This window comes from Bombina bombina, chromosome 5 (genome assembly GCF_027579735.1).
Source record: "Bombina bombina isolate aBomBom1 chromosome 5, aBomBom1.pri, whole genome shotgun sequence".
In the NCBI taxonomy this organism is placed as follows: domain Eukaryota; kingdom Metazoa; phylum Chordata; class Amphibia; order Anura; family Bombinatoridae; genus Bombina; species Bombina bombina.
Genome location: NC_069503.1, coordinates 939,354,763 through 939,376,384, shown reverse-complemented (window position 1 = coordinate 939,376,384; position 21,622 = coordinate 939,354,763). Strand labels below are relative to the sequence as shown.

The following is a 21,622-nucleotide window of genomic DNA, read 5'->3' as shown; positions in this document are numbered from 1 at the left end:
CCTGGGCACTAGAAATAGTCTCTCAGGGGTATCTTCTAGAGTTCAAGGAACTTCCTCCAAGGGGAAGGTTCCACATGTCTCGCTTATCTTCAGACCAGATAAAGCGACAGGCATTCTTACATTGCGTAGGAGACCTATTAAAAATGGGAGTGATAAACCCAGTTCCAACAGCGGAACAAGGTCTGGGTTTTTACTCAAACCTGTTTGTAGTTCCCAAAAAAGAGGTAACTTTCTGGCCAATTCTGGATCTAAAAATTCTAAACAAATTCCTCAGAGTTCCATCATTCAAAATGGAAAACAATCCAGGAGGGTCAATATATGACTACCGTGGACTTAAAGGATGCGTACCTGCATATTCCTATCCACAAAGATCATCATCAGTTCCTGAGGTTCGCCTTCATGGACAAACATTACAAGTTCGTGGCTCTTCCGTTCGGTTTAGCCACTGCTCCCAGAATCTTCACAAAGGTGCTAGGGTCCCTTCTAGCGGTTCTACGACCGAGGGGCATTGCTGTAGCACCTTACCTAGACGACATTCTAATCCAAGCGTCGTCTCTTTCCAAAGCAAAGGCTCATACAGACATTGTTCTAGCCTTTCTCAGATCTCACGGGTGGAAGGTGAACGTAGAAAAGAGTTCCCTGTCTCCGTCCACAAGAGTTCCCTTTTTGGGAACAATAATAGATTCTTTAGAAATGAAGATCTTCCTGACAGAGGTCAGAAAGTCAAAGCTTCTAAACGCTTGTCAAGTTCTTCACTCTATTCTTCAGCCTTCCATAGCTCAGTGCATGGAAGTAGTAGAATTGATGGTTGCAGCAATGGACATAGTTCCTTTTGCTCGAATTCATCTAAGACCATTACAACTGTGCATGCTCAATCAGTGGAATGGGGACTATGCAGACTTGTCTCCCCAGATTCAAGTAGACCAGGTAACCAGGGATTCTCTCCGCTGGTGGTTGTCTCACGATCACCTGTCAAAAAGAATGAGTTTCCGCAGACCAGAATGGGTCATTGTCCCGACCGACGCCAGTCTCTTAGGCTGTGGTGCGGTCTGGGACTCTCTGAAAGCTCAAGGTCTATGGTCTCGAGAAGAGTCTCTTCTTCCGATAAACATTTTAGAACTGAGAGCGATATTCAATGCGCTCCTGGCGTGGCCTCACCTAGCAAAGGCCAAATTCATAAGGTTCCAGTCGGACAACATGACGACTGTAGCGTACATCAATCATCAGGGGGGAACAAAGAGTTCCTTAGCGATGAGAGAGGTATCCAAGATCATCAAATGGGCGGAGGATCACTCCTGCCACCTATCTGCAATTCACATCCCAGGAGTGGACAACTGGGAGGCGGATTATTTGAGTCGTCAGACTTTTCATCCGGGGGAGTGGGAACTCCACCCGGAGGTTTTTGCCCAGTTAACTCAACTATGGGGCATTCCAGATATGGATCTGATTGCGTCTCGCCAGAACGCAAAGGTTCTTCGATACGGGTCCAGATCCAGGGATCCCAAGGCGACACTGGTGGATGCATTAGTGGCGCCTTGGTCGTTCAACCTAGCTTATGTATTTCCACCGTTCCCTCTCCTTCCCAGGCTTGTAGCCAGGATCAAACAGGAGCAGGCCTCGGTGATTCTAATAGCCCCTGCGTGGCCACGCAGGACTTGGTATGCAGACCTGGTGAATATGTCATCGGCTCCACCATGGAAGCTACCTTTAAGGCAGGATCTTCTAGTACAAGGTCCGTTCGAACATCCAAATCTAGTCTCTCTCCAACTGACTGCTTGGAAATTGAACGCTTGATTCTGTCTAAGCGTGGGTTTTCAGATACAGTCATAGATACTCTGGTTCAAGCCAGAAAACCTGTAACTAGGAAGATTTACCATAAGATATGGCAAAAATATATCCGTTGGTGTGAATCCAAGGGATTCCCTTGGAGTAAAATTAAAATTCCTAGGATACTTTCCTTTCTCCAAGAAGGTCTGGATAAAGGTTTGTCATTAAAATGACAGATATCTGCTCTGTCTGTTTTGTTACACAAGCGTCTGGCAGCAGTGCCAGATGTACAGGCGTTTGTACAGGCGTTAGTTAGAATCAAGCCTGTTTACAGACCCATGACTCCTCCTTGGAGTCTAAATTTAGTTCTTTCAGTTCTTCAGGGGGTTCCGTTTGAACCAATGCATTCCATAGATATTAAAGGGACACTGAACCCAAATTTTTTCTATTGTGATTCAGATAAAGCATGCAATTTTAAGCAACTTTCTAAGTTACTCCTATTATCAATTTCTTTTAAATCTCTTGGTATCTTTATTTGAAATGCAAGAATGTAAGTTTAGATGCCAGCCCATTTTTGGTGAACAAACTGTGTTCTTGCTGATTGGTGGGTAAATTCACCTACCAATAAACAAGTGCTTTCCATGGTTCTGAACCAAAAAATAGCTTAGATGCCTTCTTTTTCAAATAAAGAAAGCAAGAGAACGAAGAAAAATTGATAATAGGAGTAAATTAGAAAGATGTTTAAAATTGCATGCTCTATCTGAATCACGAAAGAAAAAATTTGGGTTCAGTGTCCCTTTAAGTTACTATCTTGGAAAGTTCTGTTTTTGGTTGCTATTTCTTCTGCTAGAAGAGTTTCTGAATTATCTGCTTTGCAGTGTACTTCTCCCTATCTGGTATTCCATGCAGATAAGGTAGTTTTACGTACCAAGCCTGGTTTTCTTCCAAAGGTCGTTTCCAACAGGAATATTAACCAGGAAATTGTTGTTCCTTCTCTGTGTCCGAATCCAGTTTCAAGGAAGGAACGCTTGTTACACAATGTAGATGTGGTCCGTGCTTTAAAGTTCTATTTAGAAGCAACAAAGGATTTCAGACAGACATCATCCTTGTTTGTTGTATATTCTGGTAAGAGGAGAGGGCAGAAAGCTACTGCTACCTCTTTCTTTTTGGCTGAAAAGCATCATCCGATTGGCTTATGAGACTGCCGGACGGCAGCCTCCTGAACGAATTACAGCTCATTCTACTAGAGCTGTGGCTTCCACATGGGCTTTCAAGAACGAGGCTTCTGTTGATCAGATCTGTAAGGCAGCGACTTGGTCTTCGCTGCATACTTTTGCCAAATTTTACAAATTTGATACTTATGCTTCTTCGGAGGCTATTTTTGGGAGAAAGGTTTTGCAAGCCGTGGTGACTTCCGTTTAGGTAACCTGGTTTGCTCCCTCCCTTCATCTGTGTCCTAAAGCTTTGGTATTGGTTCCCACAAGTAAGGATGAAGCCGTGGACCGGACACACCAATGTTGGAGAAAACAGAATTTATGTTTACCTGATAAATTTCTTTCTCCAACGGTGTGTCCGGTCCACGGCCCGCCCTGGTTTTTAATCAGGTTTGAAAAATGTCTTTCTTTATACACTACAGTCACCACGGCACCCTATAGTTTCTCTTTTTTCTCCTAACCGTCGGTCGAATGACTGGGGGGCGGAGCCAGAGGGGGAGCTATATGGACAGCTCTTGCTGGGTGCTCTCTTTGCCATTTCCTGTAGGGGAAGAGAATATCCCACAAGTAAGGATGAAGCCGTGGACCGGACACACCGTTGGAGAAAGAAATTTATCAGGTAAACATAAATTCTGTTTTTTTTGTCCCCACTTTATCTGAATATAGGGGTTAAAGTAGAGCGCCATAAGGCATTGATACCTTACTATTCCTTACTATTATATTAGCAGCCGATCTCTGTATTGTAAAGGGACATGAAACCCCACATTTTTCTTTCATGATTCAAATAGAGCAAGCCGTTTTAAACTACTTTCTAATTTTACCTTTTGATATAAAAAATGTCTTCATTCTCTTGTTGAAAAACAGGGACATAAGCTTGTCACACATTGTAATGGGGATAAATGTTGTGCTTTTTTCCTGTGCTGTAGATTTGCATATTGTTATATTGAAGAGTGATTTGATTAGGTCCTGAGCTCACCAGTTGTTGTTGTTGTTGTTTTTTAATTTATTTAAAGGTTTTTTTTATCTATGCTTTTTTTAATCTATTTGTTTTCAATAGAAGTTATATTTTAATGATCCATATGAAATATGTGGGGTATGAGATGGTCTATTCTATTTTTTGAGTGCTTAGGGGATACACTTTTTTTCTTTCTTTTTGCTTAAAGGGACATAATACTCATGCTAAATCACTTGAAACTGATGCAGTATAACTGTAAAAAGCTGACAGGAAAATATCACCTGAGCATCTCTATGTAAAAAAGGAAGATATTTTACTTCACAATCTCCTCAGCTCAGCAGAGTAAGTTCTGTGTAAAAAGTTATACTCAACTGCTCCCAGCTGCAGGTAAAAAAATTTAAAAAAAATTAAGAAATGAACAGCAGCCAATCAGCATCAGCAGTGCTGAGGTCATGAACTTTTACTGTGATCTCATGAGATTTGACTTAACTCTCATGAGATTTCATTGTAAACTTCCTTTACCTGATTGGTGAAATAAGATGAGAGTGCACTATGCTCATCCCTTCAGATGTCCCAGGACAAACACACTAAAATGCTGCTTAGAAATCCTTTACAATGGGAGGTGGCTTCTGAGGAACTTTTGAGGTAAAATATCTTTCTTTTTTACATAGAGATGTTCAGGAGATATTTTCTAGTCAGCTTTTTACAGCAATGCTGCATCACTTTCAAGTGTTTATTTGTTATTTGGGTATTATGGCCCTTTAATTTAACCAATTAGCATCCAGCACCACTCCAGTGGGTATACTCTGTACACTGGGGAGCATTATTGATATTTTCCCACTTATACTACATTTTCTGCGTATTTGAATACAAATATGACTTTATTTTGATCCTACCGACTTTTTGCTTGTGACAAAAGTAGTTTATTTTCTATTTGTTTTATGGTTTTACTTTTTTTTTTTTTCTCCCTTTTTATAGAGGCGTCCTCCAGATAATTCCTTTTATGTTCGAACGTGCAACAAAAATCCAAAGAAAACAAAATGGTGGTACCATGGTGAGTGTTTTGTGCATTCTAGGTTTGTGTTACTTTTCTGAGCGAGTGCTCACACATCAAGTTTAAAATGAGAAGATAACTGACAACAATTGTAATATTATATTGCAAAGTATTACACTGCCCCAACCCAGTAACTTGATATTGCCACCTGGCTGGCAACATTTACTGTTTCAATGATCTTATGCTCAACTGATGTATGGCTTAGAAGACTGTGTATCTTCTAACCATAATATTATCATGTATTAAAATTCCTATTGTTGATAGAATAAATATATATATATTACTAGTCAGGTAGGAGTTTAAAAATACATTTAAAAACAACAATACTGATTAAATAGGCCACCCCATTTAAATATAACAGCCTTTCACAAAGCTCAAAGTTCCGTGGTAAGAGCTGTAAATCAAAACCAGCCTCTTCTGAGTAAGCACCAAGCAGCCCCTCCCATATAACCTTATATTCACATCATGCATAGAACAATATAGCTTGTGGAGAAAATGTAACCCTGTGGCTACATTACATTGCATGGCAATACACTGCAGTCTTCTCTTGTAGCCATTGGGTTAAATTATGCTTGGCATGTTATGATGTTCTAGGCAACAGCAGACACTCCTGCCACTACTGCTACAATGGATTCAGTAGAAATAGAGAAAAATGTAATGGCTATGCAGTAAGTGCACTTGGCAAAAATGGTAGAGGTGCAGTTGTAATCTTTGCACCTCTCTCCTTCCAATTCACAGGGCTCACTGACTTTCAGTACTCTTCTCCAGTTGAAAAGATGTCTGTATTGATTAATTTAAGTCCTCTAGTTTGATCCCTTTCAACAACTTAAATACGAATGACACTGATTACATAAAGTTGTCATTGTCATACAACCCACTACAACTGTCTTTCTTCACCTTCCTCTCTAATTGCATTAGAACTTGTATTCAAGTACCCTGGTGGGTGAACAAAAATGAATTGGATGACAGTATTGCTTGTCTACAACATAAAGAATAGAGCTATAAAGGTTCTGTTTTAACAATAATTTCTTAATTACTGTTAAGATTTAGAGAAGGAGGGACATGAATATTTAATTTAGGAAGTTCAGCAAGTTCTTCAGTGGAAAGAAACTTAATTCCAGTAGCCAGGCAGTCTCAAATATCATTAGTCATGTTTCCAGAAAAATTGAGTCTTAAGACACGTTCCACTAATTACTAGTCTCTTGCTGGATCAGATGGCATCTTAATCAAGTTATCAACAGAAAAAAGATTTTTGCTTGAAGCTGCTTAAAACAATCTTTTGGAATTAGTGCTTAGGGGAGCATGTGGGATTTTCATAGTGCATTTGTTTTCTCGATGTCACATGATAGCCACAATACATAGAAAAACCATACTGGTTTATATAGAGATCATTGCAATAATCAGTGTCAACAGCCTTGGTTTTCTTTGTTTCACAGCCCATTTATAAACTTAAAGGGACAGTCTATTTTTTTTTTTTATTGTTTAAAAAGATAGATAACTTATTTACTACCCATTCTCCAGCTTTACACAACCAACACTATATTTATATACTTTCTAACCACTAATTCTCTGCCTGTTTCTAGCCTCTACAGGCCACCTTTTATTTCAATGTATTTTCTTTCATGTAATTAACAAGAGTCCATGAGCTAGTGACGTATGGGATATACATTCCTACCAGGAGGGGCAAAGTTTCCCAAACCTTAAAATGCCTATAAATACACCCCTCACCACACCCACAAATCAGTTTTACAAACTTTGCCTCCAAGGGAGGTGGTGAAGTAAGTTTGTGCTAGATTCTACGTTGATATGCGCTCCGCAGCAAGTTGGAGCCCGGTTTTCCTCTCAGCGTGCAGTGAATGTCAGAGGGATGTGAGGAGAGTATTGCCTATTGAATGCAGTGATCTCCTTCTACGGGGTCTATTTCATAAGGTTCTCTGTTATCGGTCGTAGAGATTCATCTCTTACCTCCCTTTTCAGATCGACGATATACTCTTATATTTACCATTTCCTCTACTGATTCTCGTTTCAGTACTGGTTTGGCTTTCTACAAACATGTAGATGAGTGTCCTGGGGTAAGTAAGTCTTATTTTCTGTGACACTCTAAGCTATGGTTGGGCACTTTATTTATAAAGTTCTAAATATATGTATTCAAACATTTATTTGCCTTGACTCAGAATGTTCAACTTTCCTTATTTCCAGACAGTCAGTTTCATATTTGGGATTATGCTTTAAATTATCATATTTTTTCTTACCTCAAAAATTTGACTTTTTTCCCTGTGGGCTGTTAGGCTCGCGGGGGCTGAAAATGCTTCATTTTATTGTGTCATTCTTGGCGCGGACTTTTTTGGCGCAAAAATTCTTTTCCGTTTCCGGCGTCATACGTGTCGCCGGAAGTTGCGTCATTTTTGACGTTATTTTGCGCCAAAAATGTCGGCGTTCCGGATGTGGCGTCATTTTTGGCGCCAAAAGCATTTAGGCGCCAAATAATGTGGGCGTCTTATTTGGCGCCAAAAAATATGGGCGTCGCTTTTGTCTCCACATTTTTTCAGTCTCATTTTTCATTTGCTTCTGGTTGCTAGAAGCTTGATGTTTGGCATTTTTTTCCCATTCCTGAAACTGTCTTATAAGGAATTTGATCTATTTTGCTTTATATGTTGTTTTTTCTCTTACATATTGCAAGATGTCTCACGTTGCATCTGAGCCAGAAGATACTACAGGAAAACCACTGCCTGCTGGATCTACCAAAGCTAAGTGTATCTGCTGTAAACTTTTGGTAGCTATTCCTCCAGCTGTTGTTTGTAATAATTGTCATGACAAACTTGTTAAAGCAGATAATATTTCCTTTAGTGATGTACCATTGCCTGTTGCAGTTCCCTCAACATCTAAGGTGCAGAATGTTCCTGATAACATAAGAGATTTTGTTTCTGAATCCATAAAGAAGGCTTTGTCTGTTATTTCTCCTTCTAGTAAACGTAAAAAGTCTTTTAAATCTTCTCTCTCTACAGATGAATTTTTAAATGAACACCATCATTCTGATTCTTTGGACTCTTCTGGTTCAGAGGATTCTGTCTCAGAGATTGATGCTGATAAATCTTCATATTTATTTAAGATGGAATTTATTCGCTTTTTACTTAAAGAAGTACTAATTGCTTTAGAAATAGAGGATTCTAGTCCTCTTGATACTAATTCTATACGTTTGGATAAGGTTTTTAAAGCTCCTGCGGTTATTCCAGAAGTCTTTCCTGTTCCTAATGCTATTTCTGCAGTAATTGCTAAGGAATGGGATAAATTGGGTAATTCATTTACTCCTTCTAAACGTTTTAAGCAATTATATCCTGTTCCGCCTGACAGGTTAGAATTTTGGGACAAAATCCCTAAAGTTGATGGGGCTATTTCTACCCTTGCTAAACGTACTACCATTCCTACGTCAGATGGTACCTCGTTTAAAGATCCTTTAGATAGAAAAATTGAATCTTTTCTAAGAAAAGCTTATCTATGTTCAGGTAATCTTCTTAGACCTGCTATATCATTGGCTGATGTTGCTGCAGCTTCAACTTTTTGGTTGGAAACTCTAGCGCAACAAGTAACAAATCGTGATTCTCATGATATTATTATTCTTCTCCAGCATGCTAATAATTTCATCTGTGATGCCATTTTTGATATTATTAGAGTTGATGTTAGATTTATGTCTCTGGCTATCTTAGCCAGAAGAGCTTTATGGCTTAAGACTTGGAATGCTGATATGGCTTCTAAATCAACTCTACTTTCCATTTCTTTCCAGGGAAACAAATTATTTGGTTCTCAGTTGGATTCTATTATTTCAACTGTTACTGGTGGGAAAGGAACTTTTTTACCACAGGATAAAAAGTCTAAAGGTAAAAACAGGGCTAACAATCGTTTTCGTTCCTTTCGTTTCAACAAAGAACAAAAGCCTGATCCTTCGTCCTCAGGAGCAGTTTCAGTTTGGAAACCATCTCCAGTCTGGAATAAATCCAAGCCTGCTAGAAAGGCAAAGCCTGCTTCTAAGTTCACATGAAGGTACGGCCCTCATTCCAGTTCAGCTGGTAGGGGGCAGGTTACGTTTTTTCAAAGAAATTTGGATCAATTCTGTTCACAATCTTTGGATTCAGAACATTGTTTCAGAAGGGTACAGAATTGGTTTCAAGATGAGACCTCCTGCAAAGAGATTTTTTCTTTCCCATGTCCCAGTAAATTCAGTGAAAGCTCAAGCATTTCTGAATTGTGTTTCAGATCTAGAGTTGGCTGGAGTAATTATGCCAGTTCCAGTTCCGGAACAGGGGATGGGGTTTTATTCAAATCTCTTCATTGTACCAAAGAAGGAGAATTCCTTCAGACCAGTTCTGGATCTAAAATTATTGAATCGTTATGTAAGGATACCAACGTTCAAGATGGTAACTGTAAGGACTATATTGCCTTTTGTTCAGCAAGGGAATTATATGTCCACAATAGATTTACAGGATGCATATCTGCATATTCCAATTCATCCAGATCATTATCAGTTCCTGAGATTCTCTTTTCTAGACAAGCATTACCAATTTGTGGCTCTACCGTTTGGCCTTGCTACAGCTCCAAGAATTTTCACAAAGATTCTCGGTGCCCTTCTGTCTGTAATCAGAGAACAGGGTATTGTGGTATTTCCTTATTTGGACGATATCTTGGTACTTGCTCCGTCTTTACATTTAGCAGAGTCTCATACGAATCGACTTGTGTTGTTTCTTCAAGATCATGGTTGGAGGATCAATTTACCAAAAAGTTCTTTGATTCCTCAAACAAGGGTAACCTTTCTGGGTTTCCAGATAGATTCAGTGTCCATGACTTTGTCTTTAACAGACAAGAGACGTCTAAAATTGATTACAGCCTGTCGAAACCTTCAGTCTCAATCATTCCCTTCGGTAGCCTTATGCATGGAAATTCTAGGTCTTATGACTGCTGCATCGGACGCGATCCCCTTTGCTCGTTTTCACATGCGACCTCTTCAGCTCTGTATGCTGAACCAATGGTGCAGGGATTACACGAAGATATATCAATTAATATCTTTAAAACCGATTGTTCGGCACTCTCTAACGTGGTGGACAGATCACCATCGTTTAATTCAGGGGGCTTCTTTTGTTCTTCCGACCTGGACTGTAATTTCAACAGATGCAAGTCTCACAGGTTGGGGAGCTGTGTGGGGATCTCTGACGGCACAAGGAGTTTGGGAATCTCAGGAGGTGAGATTACCGATCAATATCTTGGAACTCCGTGCAGTTTTCAGAGCTCTTCAGTTTTGGCCTCTTCTGAAGAGAGAATCGTTCATTTGTTTTCAGACAGACAATGTCACAACTGTGGCATACATCAATCATCAAGGAGGGACTCACAGTCCTCTGGCTATGAAAGAAGTATCTCGAATTTTGGTTTGGGCGGAATCCAGCTCCTGTCTAATCTCTGCGGTTCATATCCCAGGTGTAGACAATTGGGAAGCGGATTATCTCAGTCGCCAAACGTTGCATCCGGGCGAATGGTCTCTTCACCCAGAGGTATTTCTTCAGATTGTTCAATTGTGGGGGCTTCCAGAGATAGATCTGATGGCCTCTCATCTAAACAAGAAACTTCCCAGGTATCTGTCCAGATCCCGGGATCCTCAGGCGGAGGCAGTGGATGCATTATCACTTCCTTGGAAGTATCATCCTGCCTATATCTTTCCGCCTCTAGTTCTTCTTCCAAGAGTAATCTCCAAGATTCTGAGGGAATGCTCGTTTGTTCTGCTAATAGCTCCGGCATGGCCTCACAGGTTTTGGTATGCGGATCTTGTCCGGATGGCATCTTGCCAGCCATGGACTCTTCCGTTAAGACCAGACCTTCTGTCACAAGGTCCTTTTTTCCATCCGGATCTGAAATCCTTAAATTTAAAGGTATGGAGATTGAACGCTTGATTCTTGGTCATAGAGGTTTCTCTGACTCCGTGATTAATACTATGTTACAGGCTCGTAAATCTGTATCTCGAGAGATATATTATAGAGTCTGGAAGACTTATATTTCTTGGTGTCTTTCTCATCATTTTTCTTGGCATTCTTTTAGAATACCGAGAATTTTACAGTTTCTTCAGGATGGTTTAGATAAGGGTTTGTCCGCAAGTTCTTTGAAAGGACAAATCTCCGCTCTTTCTGTTCTTTTTCACAGAAAGATTGCTATTCTTCCTGATATTCATTGTTTTGTACAAGCTTTGGTTCGTATAAAACCTGTCATTAAGTCAATTTCTCCTCCTTGGAGTTTGAATTTGGTTCTGGGAGCTCTTCAAGCTCCTCCGTTTGAACCTATGCATTCATTGGACATTAAATTACTTTCTTGGAAAGTTTTGTTCCTTTTGGCCATCTCTTCTGCTAGAAGAGTTTCTGAATTATCTGCTCTTTCGTGTGAGTCTCCTTTTCTGATTTTTCATCAGGATAAGGCGGTGTTGCGAACTTCTTTTGAATTTTTACCTAAAGTTGTGAATTCCAACAACATTAGTAGAGAAATTGTGGTTCCTTCATTATGTCCTAATCCTAAGAATTCTAAGGAGAAATCATTGCATTCTTTGGATGTTGTTAGAGCTTTGAAATATTATGTTGAAGCTACGAAATCTTTCCGTAAGACTTCTAGTCTATTTGTTATCTTTTCCGGTTCTAGGAAAGGCCAGAAAGCTTCTGCCATTTCTTTGGCATCTTGGTTGAAATCTTTAATTCATCTTGCCTATGTTGAGTCGGGTAAAATTCCGCCTCAAAGAATTACAGCTCATTCTACTAGGTCAGTATCTACTTCCTGGGCGTTTAGGAATGAAGCTTCGGTTGACCAGATCTGCAAAGCAGCAACTTGGTCCTCTTTGCATACTTTTACTAAATTCTACCATTTTTATGTATTTTCTTCTTCTGAAGCAGTTTTTGGTAGAAAAGTTCTTCAGGCAGCGGTTTCAGTTTGAATCTTCTGCTTATGTTTTTTGTTAAACTTTATTTTGGGTGTGGATTATTTTCAGCAGGAATTGGCTGTCTTTATTTTATCCCTCCCTCTCTAGTGACTCTTGTGTGGAAAGATCCACATCTTGGGTAGTCATTATCCCATACGTCACTAGCTCATGGACTCTTGTTAATTACATGAAAGAAAACATAATTTATGTAAGAACTTACCTGATAAATTCATTTCTTTCATATTAACAAGAGTCCATGAGGCCCACCCTTTTTTGTGGTGGTTATGATTTTTTTGTATAAAGCACAATTATTCCAATTCCTTATTTTATATGCTTCGCACTTTTTTTCTTATCACCCCACTTCTTGGCTATTCGTTAAACTGATTTGTGGGTGTGGTGAGGGGTGTATTTATAGGCATTTTAAGGTTTGGGAAACTTTGCCCCTCCTGGTAGGAATGTATATCCCATACGTCACTAGCTCATGGACTCTTGTTAATATGAAAGAAATGAATTTATCAGGTAAGTTCTTACATAAATTATGTTTTATTAGCTTTTCACATCCAGACAATGCTAGTTCAAGTTTGCCATATAGATAACATTGTGCTCACTCCTCTGGAGTTGTGCAGGAACCAGCACTAATTGGCTAAAATTCAATTTTGTAAAAAGCACTGAGATAAGGGGACAGTCTGCAGATGCTTAGATTCAAGGTAAACACAGAGGTAAAAAGTATATTAAAGTAGCAATCTAGTCTAAATTACACTTTTAAGACTCCGATAGGGCATACAATTTTCAAATTAACTTTTATCATCAAATTTGCTTTGTTCTCTTGGTATTCTTTGTTGAAAGACAAACCTAGCTAAATTCTAATCCCTTGAAGGCGGAACCCTTATCTCAGTGCATTTTGACAGTTTTTCAAAGCTAGACAGCTCTAGTTCATGTGTACCTTATAGTAACATTATTCTCAGAGGCTTAGAAACAAGGTTATCACAGAGGTAAAAAGGTTATTAATATAGCAGAGTTGGTTATTAACTGCGGAATTGTTAATAAAGGGATTATTTATCTTTATAAACAATAAATTTCAAGTAGACTGCCCAATTTAAGAAACAGAGTACTAAAGACACGTGCACACTACTAAACTCTTATGAGCCTACCTTAATTTACACTGACAAAAGATACCAAGAGAACAAAGCACTTTTGTTAGATGTAAATTGGAAAGTTGTTTAAGATTGCATGATCTGTCTAAATCATGAAAGTTTAAATTTGATTTTATTTTTTTCTTTAAGATTATGGCATAGTGAAGCGTTCTATAGTTGAATATATCATTAGAAAGCCAGTATCCTACTGCACATACAGTATGCTTTGTTTTGTGTGCATATTCTCTAGAATAGGGTGTTCTCAATCATTACAGAGTAGGAACATATTTGAGATGTATTTATATATTAGTCCATAAATATAGGTTGTGGCACTGTTGGGGGAATCCTAAATGTTCTATGACCTATCATACACACACTGTACTCTATTAAACATACTAAATATAGTAACAATGTTTTGCAGCTCAAACTGCAAATTAGTGAACTTAAAGTATATTTCTTTCCTATGGCATGGAGAGTCCACGACTTCATTCCAATTACTAGTGGGATATTCAACTCCTGGCCAGCAGGTGGAGGCAAATAGCACCTCAGCATAGCTGTTAAGTGTCAGTTCCCTTACCCATAATCCCCAGTCATTCTTTTTGCCTCTGTTAAGGGAGGATGTGCGAAGCTGGTTTCTGAAGATATTTAATCCTTTTATGGGTACTTTTCCTTACAAGCAAAGATTGGGGCTATGCTGTGTCCATGCCAATCTCTTTAGTAAGGGTAACTGTGGCTATTAGCAGTTAGAAAGCGGCGAAGTAGTCTTTGCTTTATTTCCCTGATAGAGAGTGGTGTATCTGTCACAACTAGGAAGTTGTTCCTGCCCTGCAGCTGGATCCACAGGTAAGTGCCTTTGCCTTCTAGGTACTGAAGGATAGCACTTTGAGGGTTAATTCCTCTAGTTGATCAACATTTGCGACAAGTGTTGGCCTTATAGATGGGGTTAACAGTTGGGCAATTTGGCAGGCACTGGTGTATGTGAAGCATTAAGAGGTTAATAATTTATACCCTTAAAATAGACTGACTGAAGGGTTAATTAGGGACTAGAAAAGATTATACATTCTTTATTTTCTCTGCAAGGATATGGTTAAATAAAGAGTGAGACTTAAGTGTTCAGTATTCAGTGTTGGACAGAAACACACGCTTTTACAGTGGCACAGTTTCTTTTCTTGGTCCGATCACGTGACTCTCCGATATTCCGTTTTAATTCATTTGTAGAGCGGAGAGTTAGACAGTTAGTGTTTGTACTAGCGATTGCGTCGCATATCTGAGTCTGCTTCTAGCTTGATCGAACCGGATCTGCTTGAACACACAGCTTTCCAAGTCTGACAGCAGATCTGAAGCAAGCAGAGTCTCCTTGCAGTTACTAGTGGCGACTCTGGTCCCGGTGGGATAAGACTCCTCAGCTAGGTATAGAGGTGTGAGGAAAAAAATTTAAATTTTTTTTTCTTTTTGCTGCAAAAGTGATTGTGGCTGCTCTATATACCGTAATATTGACAAATGTTTGCTTTGTCTGGAGGCTCAGGTTGTACCCCCTGTGCAATTTTGAGCCGCATGCTTATCTAAGACTTTGAAATTTAAAGATAAATTACTCCCTTCTGAGCCATATGTCTCTCAGGACAATGCTGTCCATGATATGCCTCGGGTTTTCACCTCAGACGTCCCAAGCCCTGATAGTTTCACATACAGTGCCTTGCGGTTCCTGTCAACCTCCTGGGGGTGTTTATTTGCCAGGAGATTTTGCTGCACAGATAACTTTTGCGGTGTCTGCAGCTTGATCTGCTTTCCCTGCTTCGGGTAAGCGTAAGAGGAAATCTAGACATATTTCTGCTAGTAATGTTTCCGACCCCACTAAATCTGCGCTGGTCAACCTTTTCCAATTGTCTGATGAGGAGGTAACTTCAGTAGATTCTGAAGGTGAGATCTTAGACTCTGACATAATGGGGGAAAATTCTACAGAATCTGAAGAAGTTAATTTCAGATTTAAACTTGAACACCTCCGGTTTCTTCTGGAGGTTCTAGCTACTTTGGATGACTACAAACCTTCTGTTGTCAACCCTAAAAGATCAACTAAACTTAATAGAGTTTATGATGCTCCCTCATCCGTGGAAGTTTTTCCTGTTCCAGACCGTATGTTGGAAATTATAGCTCAGGAATGGGATAAGCCAGGGATTCCTTTTTCCCCTTCCCCTGTTGTTTTTTTTTTTTTGTTTGTTTCTTTTTCCTTTTGCTGACTCCATTCATGACTTGTGGCGCACTGTGCCTAAGGTAGAAGGAGCCATCTCTTCTCTAGCCAAAAGAACTACTATTCCTAAAGAGGATAATTATTCCTTCAAGGATCAAATGGATAAGATGCTAGAGGCTTAATTAAAGATGTACATCCATCAAGGATTACAGTGGCAACCTGCTGCAAGTATTGCTACGGTTGCGGGAGCAGCACCTTATTGGTGCAATGCCTTGTCTAAGTTGATATAAGAAGAGGCTACTATAGAAGAGATCCAAGGATCCAAGATAGGATCAAGCCTCTTAAACTGATCAATACTTTTATCTTCGATGCCAACATGCAGGTGATTAGAATGGGAGCCAAGATGTCTAGCTTCACTGTTCTAGCTCGCAGAGCTCTGTGGTTAAAAATCTTGGTCTGCTGATGTAATTTTCAAGTCCAAGCTTCTGTCTTTACCTTAGAAGGGTAAGACTTTATTTGGTCCTGGTCTGGTGGAGATCATTTCTGAAATTACGGGTTGAAAGGGAACTTTCCTACCTCAGGACAAGAATAGACCTAAGGGTTGACAGAATTCTAATTTTCGTTCCTTTCTTAACTTGAAAGGACAGAAATCTTTCTCCTCTTCTTCCAAGCCAGAGTAATCCAGAACCTCATGAAGGTCCAGTCAGCCTTGGAATAAGGGGAAGCAAACCAAGAAGCCTTCCACTGATTCAAAATCAGCATGAAGGGTCCGCCCCCGATTCAATTTTGGATCAAGTGGGAGCAGGCTTACTCTTTTTCTGCAGGCTTGGATAGGCGATGTCCCAGATCCTTGGACTGTGGACATAGTATCCCAGGGTTACAGAATACGATTCAAGTCTTGTCCTCCAATGTGCAGATTTCTCCTGTCAAGATTATCTACAAACCAGGTAAAGAGGGAGGCCTTCTTAACCCCTTGATTGCCAACGACGGCTCAGAGCTGTCGCTAGCACTCACCTACCTTAAAAGCAATCTGGGGGCTCCCATCGACTCTGGCGATCGGGCCTGTATAGTGACAGGCATCGCCGGGGCTTCCCATTACGTGCTGTGACGTCACGCGCAATAACGTGATGACGTCACCACGCAACTTTATTTAAAAATTACAATAGTCAAGATTGGGAAAGGGGACATGCTGCTTAAAAGCCTCTTTCTCAGGCATCTAAGCAACTACAGACCCCCAAGACCCACTGTTGGAAAGGTAATCCCATAACCTTTACAACTGTATAAGTCTTGGGTATCTGGTGGGTAATAAAAGTTAAAAAAAACATTTTTAAAAATAGTAAAAAAAACAAAAAAAAATTAAATCCAGCTTAGCACTCAAAGGGTTTAACTGCGTAGAGGACCTATCCTCCCTGGGAGTAATTGTTCCAGTTCCTGTAGAGGAACAGGGTCAATGATTCTATTCAAATCTCTTGTGGTTCCCAAAAAGGAGGGAACTTTGTCTCATCCTAGACCTAAAGTGCCTCAACAAATTCCTCAGGGTTCTGTCCTTCAAGATGGAAACTATTGGAAACTATTCGTTCCATACTTCCATTGGCTCAGGAAACGAAGAATTGCCCAAGCACCAAAGGTGTTGTTTGTAGGTGTGCCAACTATTGGACCTGCACCAAGGTCCCAAGAAGTCAGTCCAAAAATAATGATATAGCTGCACCACCAACTGTATTAAAACATCATGATTTTATTGTGCCACTTAAAACAGACAATGTTTCGGACCCATGTCATGTGACATGAATAAGGACATGGGTCCGAAACATTGTCTGTTTTAAGTGGCACAATAAAATCATGATGTTTTTATACAGTTGGTGGTGCAGCTATATCATTATTTTTGGATTGGCTCAGGAAGGTCAGTTTATGACAACCATAGATCTGAAGGACGCGTATCTTCATGTTCCCATTCACAGGGATCATCACCAGTTTCTGAGGTTTGCTTTCCAGGACAAGCACTTCCAGTTTATTGCCCTTCCTTTTGGTCTTGCTACGGCTCCCAGAATATTCACAAAGGTACTGGGGGCTCTTGGCTGTGGTCAGATCTCAGGGAATAGCAGTGGTGCCTTACCTGGACAACATCTTAGTTCAGGCGTCATCTTTTCAACTAGCAAGATATCATACAGACATGTTGTCTATTCTACGTTCCCACGGATGGAAAGTGAATCTGGAAAAGAGTTCCCTAGTACCAGGCATAAGTGTGTTTCTTGGGAACAATTCTAGATTCTCTATCCATGAAAATTTTCTGATGGATGTCAGAAAATCCAATCTTCTTGCTTCCTGCTTTTCTCTCCAGTCTTCTTTTCACCCATCAGTGGCTCAATGCATGGAGGTGATTGGCCTCATAGTAGCTTCCATGGGTATCATTCCTTTTTTGCTCGGTTCCATCTGAGACCTCTGCAGTTATGCATGCTCAGTCAATGGAACGGAGACCACTCAGATCTGTCGCAGAGGATAGATCTGGATTCCCTAACAAGAGACTCTCTCTTGTTTTGAATTTCACAGGACCATCTGTCTCGGCACATACTTGCTGAGACCTTCCTGGGTGATTGTGAGCACTGACACCAGTCTGTTAGGCTGGGGAGCAGTTTGGGGCTCATTAAAGCTCAGGGCTGTGGACTCAGGAGGAGTCTTCTCTTCCCATAAACATCTTCGAGTTGAGAGCAATCTTTAATGCTTTAAAAGCTTGGCCTCAATTATCTTTAGTCCGGTTTATCAGATTCCATTCAGACATCACGTCAGTGGCTTACATCACCCACCAGGGAGGAACTCGGAGTTCCTTAGCTATGAAGGAGGTGACTCACATTCTGCAGTGGGCGGAAGCTCACGATGGTCTATCTGCCATCCACATTCCAGGGGTGGAGAACTGGGAGGTGGATTTTCTGAGCAGACAGACCTTTCATCCCAGGGAGTGGGCTCTCCATCCAGAGGTGTTCTCAAATATAACCCTCAGGTGGGGGGTTCCGGAGGTGGTTCTGATAGCGTCTCGTCAAAATGCCAAGCTTCCAAAGTACGGTTCAAGATCAAAAGATCCTCAGGCCGCTCTGAAACACGCTCTGGCGGTTCCTTGGAACTTCTCTCTGGAATACCTTTTTTGCTCCATTTGCTCTCCTTCCACGAGTCATTGCTCGTATCAAACAGGAGAGAGCATCTGCAAATCTAATAGCTCCTGCATGGCCTTGCAGGATCTGGTTCGCGGATCTGGTGAAGATGTCATCTCTTCCACCTTAGAGGTTACCTCTGAGGACAGACCTTCTACTTCAGGGTCCCTTCTTCCATTTTAGATTCTCTGAAGCTGACTGCTTGGAGATTGAAGGCCTATTTTGGCTAGACGTGGTTTTTCTGAGTTGGTCATTGATACCATGCTTCAGGCTTGTAAACCTGTTACTCGAAGATTTATCATAAACTATGGCGTAAATACCTTTATTGGTGCAAATCTAAGGGTTTCTCCTGGAGTCGGGTGAGGATTCCCTGCATTTTATCTTTTCTTCAGGATGGCCTGGAGAAAGGTTTGTCAGTCAGCACTCTGAAAGGTCAGATTTCTACACTGTCTATTCTTTTGCACAAACGTCTGGCAGATTTGCCAGGTGTCCAAGCTTTTGCTCAGGCATTGGTTTAAACCTGTTGCTCCTCCTTGGAGCCTTTACCTTGTTTTTAAAGTTTTGCAACAGGCTCTGTGTGAGCCGATGCATTCTGTTGAAATTAAATTATCTTGGAAGGTTTTATTTCTTCTTGCTATTTCTTCTGCTCGCAGAGTTTCTGAGCTTTGTGATTCCCCTTACCTTATTTTTCATGCAGAAAAGGTGGTCCTTCATACTTAGCTGGGTTTTCTCCCTAAGGTAGTGTCGGATCGCAATATTAATCATGAAATTGTTGTTCCTTCTTTATGTCCCAATCCTTCTTCCCATAAGGAACATCTTTTTTGCATAACATGGATGTTGTGCATGCTCTAACATTTTTACCTTCAAACAACTGAAAATTTTTGGCAATCTTCTGCCCTGTTTGTGGTGTTCTCTGATAAGTGTAAGGGTCAGAAGGCCACTTCTACTACCCTTTCCCTCTGGTTGAGAAATGTTATCCGGTTAGCTTATGAGACAGCTGAACAACAACCTCCTGAGAGAATTACGGCTGTCTCCTCTTCCTGGGCTTTCAGAAATGAAGCTTCTGTGGAGCAAATGTGCAAGGTGGCAACGTGGTCCTCTTTGCATACCTTTTCCAAATTCTACAAATTTGATACTTTTTTGCCTCGGCTGAGGCTTCTTTTGGGAGAAAAGTTCTTCAAGTGGTGATGCCTTCTGTTTAGGTCTCCCTGTCTTGTTCTCCCTCCCTTTTCATTCTGTGTACTCTAGCTTGGGTATTGGTTCCCACTAGTAATTGTCATGAAGTTCTGGACTCTCCATGCCATAGGAAAGAAATCCAAATCTATGCTTACCTGATAAAAAAAATTCCGGGCATGGAGAGTCCACGACCCCGCCCTTATTTAAATTTAATTTGGCAGTTTTTTGTGTACACCTCAGGCACCTTTATACTCTTGTGTTATCTTCATTTTCCTTTGTCCGAATGACTGGGGATTATGAGTAAGGGAAGTGACACTTAACAGCTCGGCTGGGATGCTCTTTGCTTCCTCCTGCTGGCCAGGAGTTGAATATCCCACTAGTAATTGGAATGAAGTCGTGGACTCTCTATGCCCGGAAAGAAAGAAATTTATCAAGTAAGCATAAATTTTGTTTTTCCAGAATTAGTTGTTGAGCATAGGTAAATATTATTATTTTTTTAAATTAAATTAGCTTTATTAGAGTAAACAAAGTAAAGTACAAGAATTGGTACATGCATACAGTGTTATCTATAGAGTGTACAAAAATGTATATTCACGTTACTAGAATTGTCCATAGGATCGGGATAGAAAGTAGAGTCATATCTTTTTTAATATAACATTATTTTTTCTTTAAGATGATACATGTTGATGCCACTGGCAAGATGCCTCTAGAAGAAGATAGTCCTACTGAATACCTAAGCACTTTGATCCTTCGAGTCTTTGAACTTTTAACCTTTGACTAGAGGTGACTTAATATGAAGACTACTTCCTTTTTACTGCAATTTTACTAGTGTGCATTGTGGGCGCATGTTGATAGCTGCTTCAGCCCATGCAGCTGGGTGACATGCTTTGTTAGTCATACTGGATTAATGCAGGCGTCAGGATGAAATTCCATTTTACTTTTTTCTTATGCTTTCCACAGTTTCCCAGGTCCTCATGTATTGTGCAATAAAAAATGATAAATGCATGATAGGGCCTACTTGGATATGTTAACCAAATGCATTGGGGCTAAGGAGAAACCCTTTCATCAGTACAATGCCATCCATGATATCGGAATTCTATGCACTGTGATCATGGAAGTGGCAGCAAGGCTCAACATGACTGAAGGAGCGCAGAAGAAGATATTTGTGTATTTATTACATTGTTTCCTTTATGCCATATTGTTTGCTAAATGTTTCTGATGACAATTTGACAGGTACAATATCTTATCCAAATATGGGAATATAAAAAAGAAACTGTATATAATTATAGATTTAGAATATGAAGTATGAGAATTGTAGAGTATAGTTAACTCAATCAGGGCTATATAACAGAAAGGGGGGTGATCCTAGTTTTCTGCAGTCTTCACAAAGGCTTGAATTTTACATTTATAGTTTTTCCTTAAACAAGAAAACACGCAGTTAATTCTGCTAGTCATCAGCACGAGCCCTATTCAGTTTAATTTATTTATGTTTAAAAAAAAATACACTTTTTTTTGTCACATTTTTGTTTGTTGTTCTGTTGTAAAGTCAAGTTATAATACAAAACCATATTTAGATGATCGTTTGTCAAACATTTTTGTTGATATTTATCTTAATGCCTACAAGCCATTGTAACCACACACAAATACTGCACACTTTTAGGGTTTATTCATTTATTTGTATATTTTCTAAACTCATTCTACTCTTAGCTCCACTTTTTTTTGTGTTGGTCAAATACAATAGTATCAATTGGCTTCATTTATTTTCTACACTGAAACACATTGTCTAAAACAGTTAAATTACAAATAAATATTTTCTTTATTTTTATGTTATTTATTATCATATTGCAGTTCATTTTTAACGTGTTAAGACTTTGTCATTGTTGTTTGTTGGTTTTAAAACCTTTGACTACAAAAGACTATTAAACTGCAGTGCCTTTGTTTTACAACAGGTAGGTGTAAAAGTTTGCATTAACGTTATTATGTTGCCGTTGAAAATAACACAGTACTTAAAATTTGGTCCTGATTATAATCCTTGAACAGGTGTGTATCAATCAG

At 39.8% G+C, this 21,622-nt stretch overlaps 1 protein-coding gene across 2 annotated transcripts in view; it reads left to right on the top strand.

Moving 5' to 3' along the window:
• The window catches only part of UBE2W (ubiquitin conjugating enzyme E2 W), a 65,997-nt gene extending 44,600 nt beyond the window's left edge, over positions 1-21,397 (top strand). For both annotated transcript variants that reach the window (XM_053715132.1, XM_053715131.1), the window contains exons 5-6: positions 4,915-4,990; positions 20,241-21,397. In XM_053715132.1, the coding sequence (XP_053571107.1) occupies positions 4,915-4,990; positions 20,241-20,254 (90 nt within the window). In that variant the 3' untranslated portion in view covers positions 20,255-21,397. The remainder of the gene's footprint in view (positions 1-4,914; positions 4,991-20,240) is intronic.
• Positions 21,398-21,622: the final 225 nt, after the last annotated feature.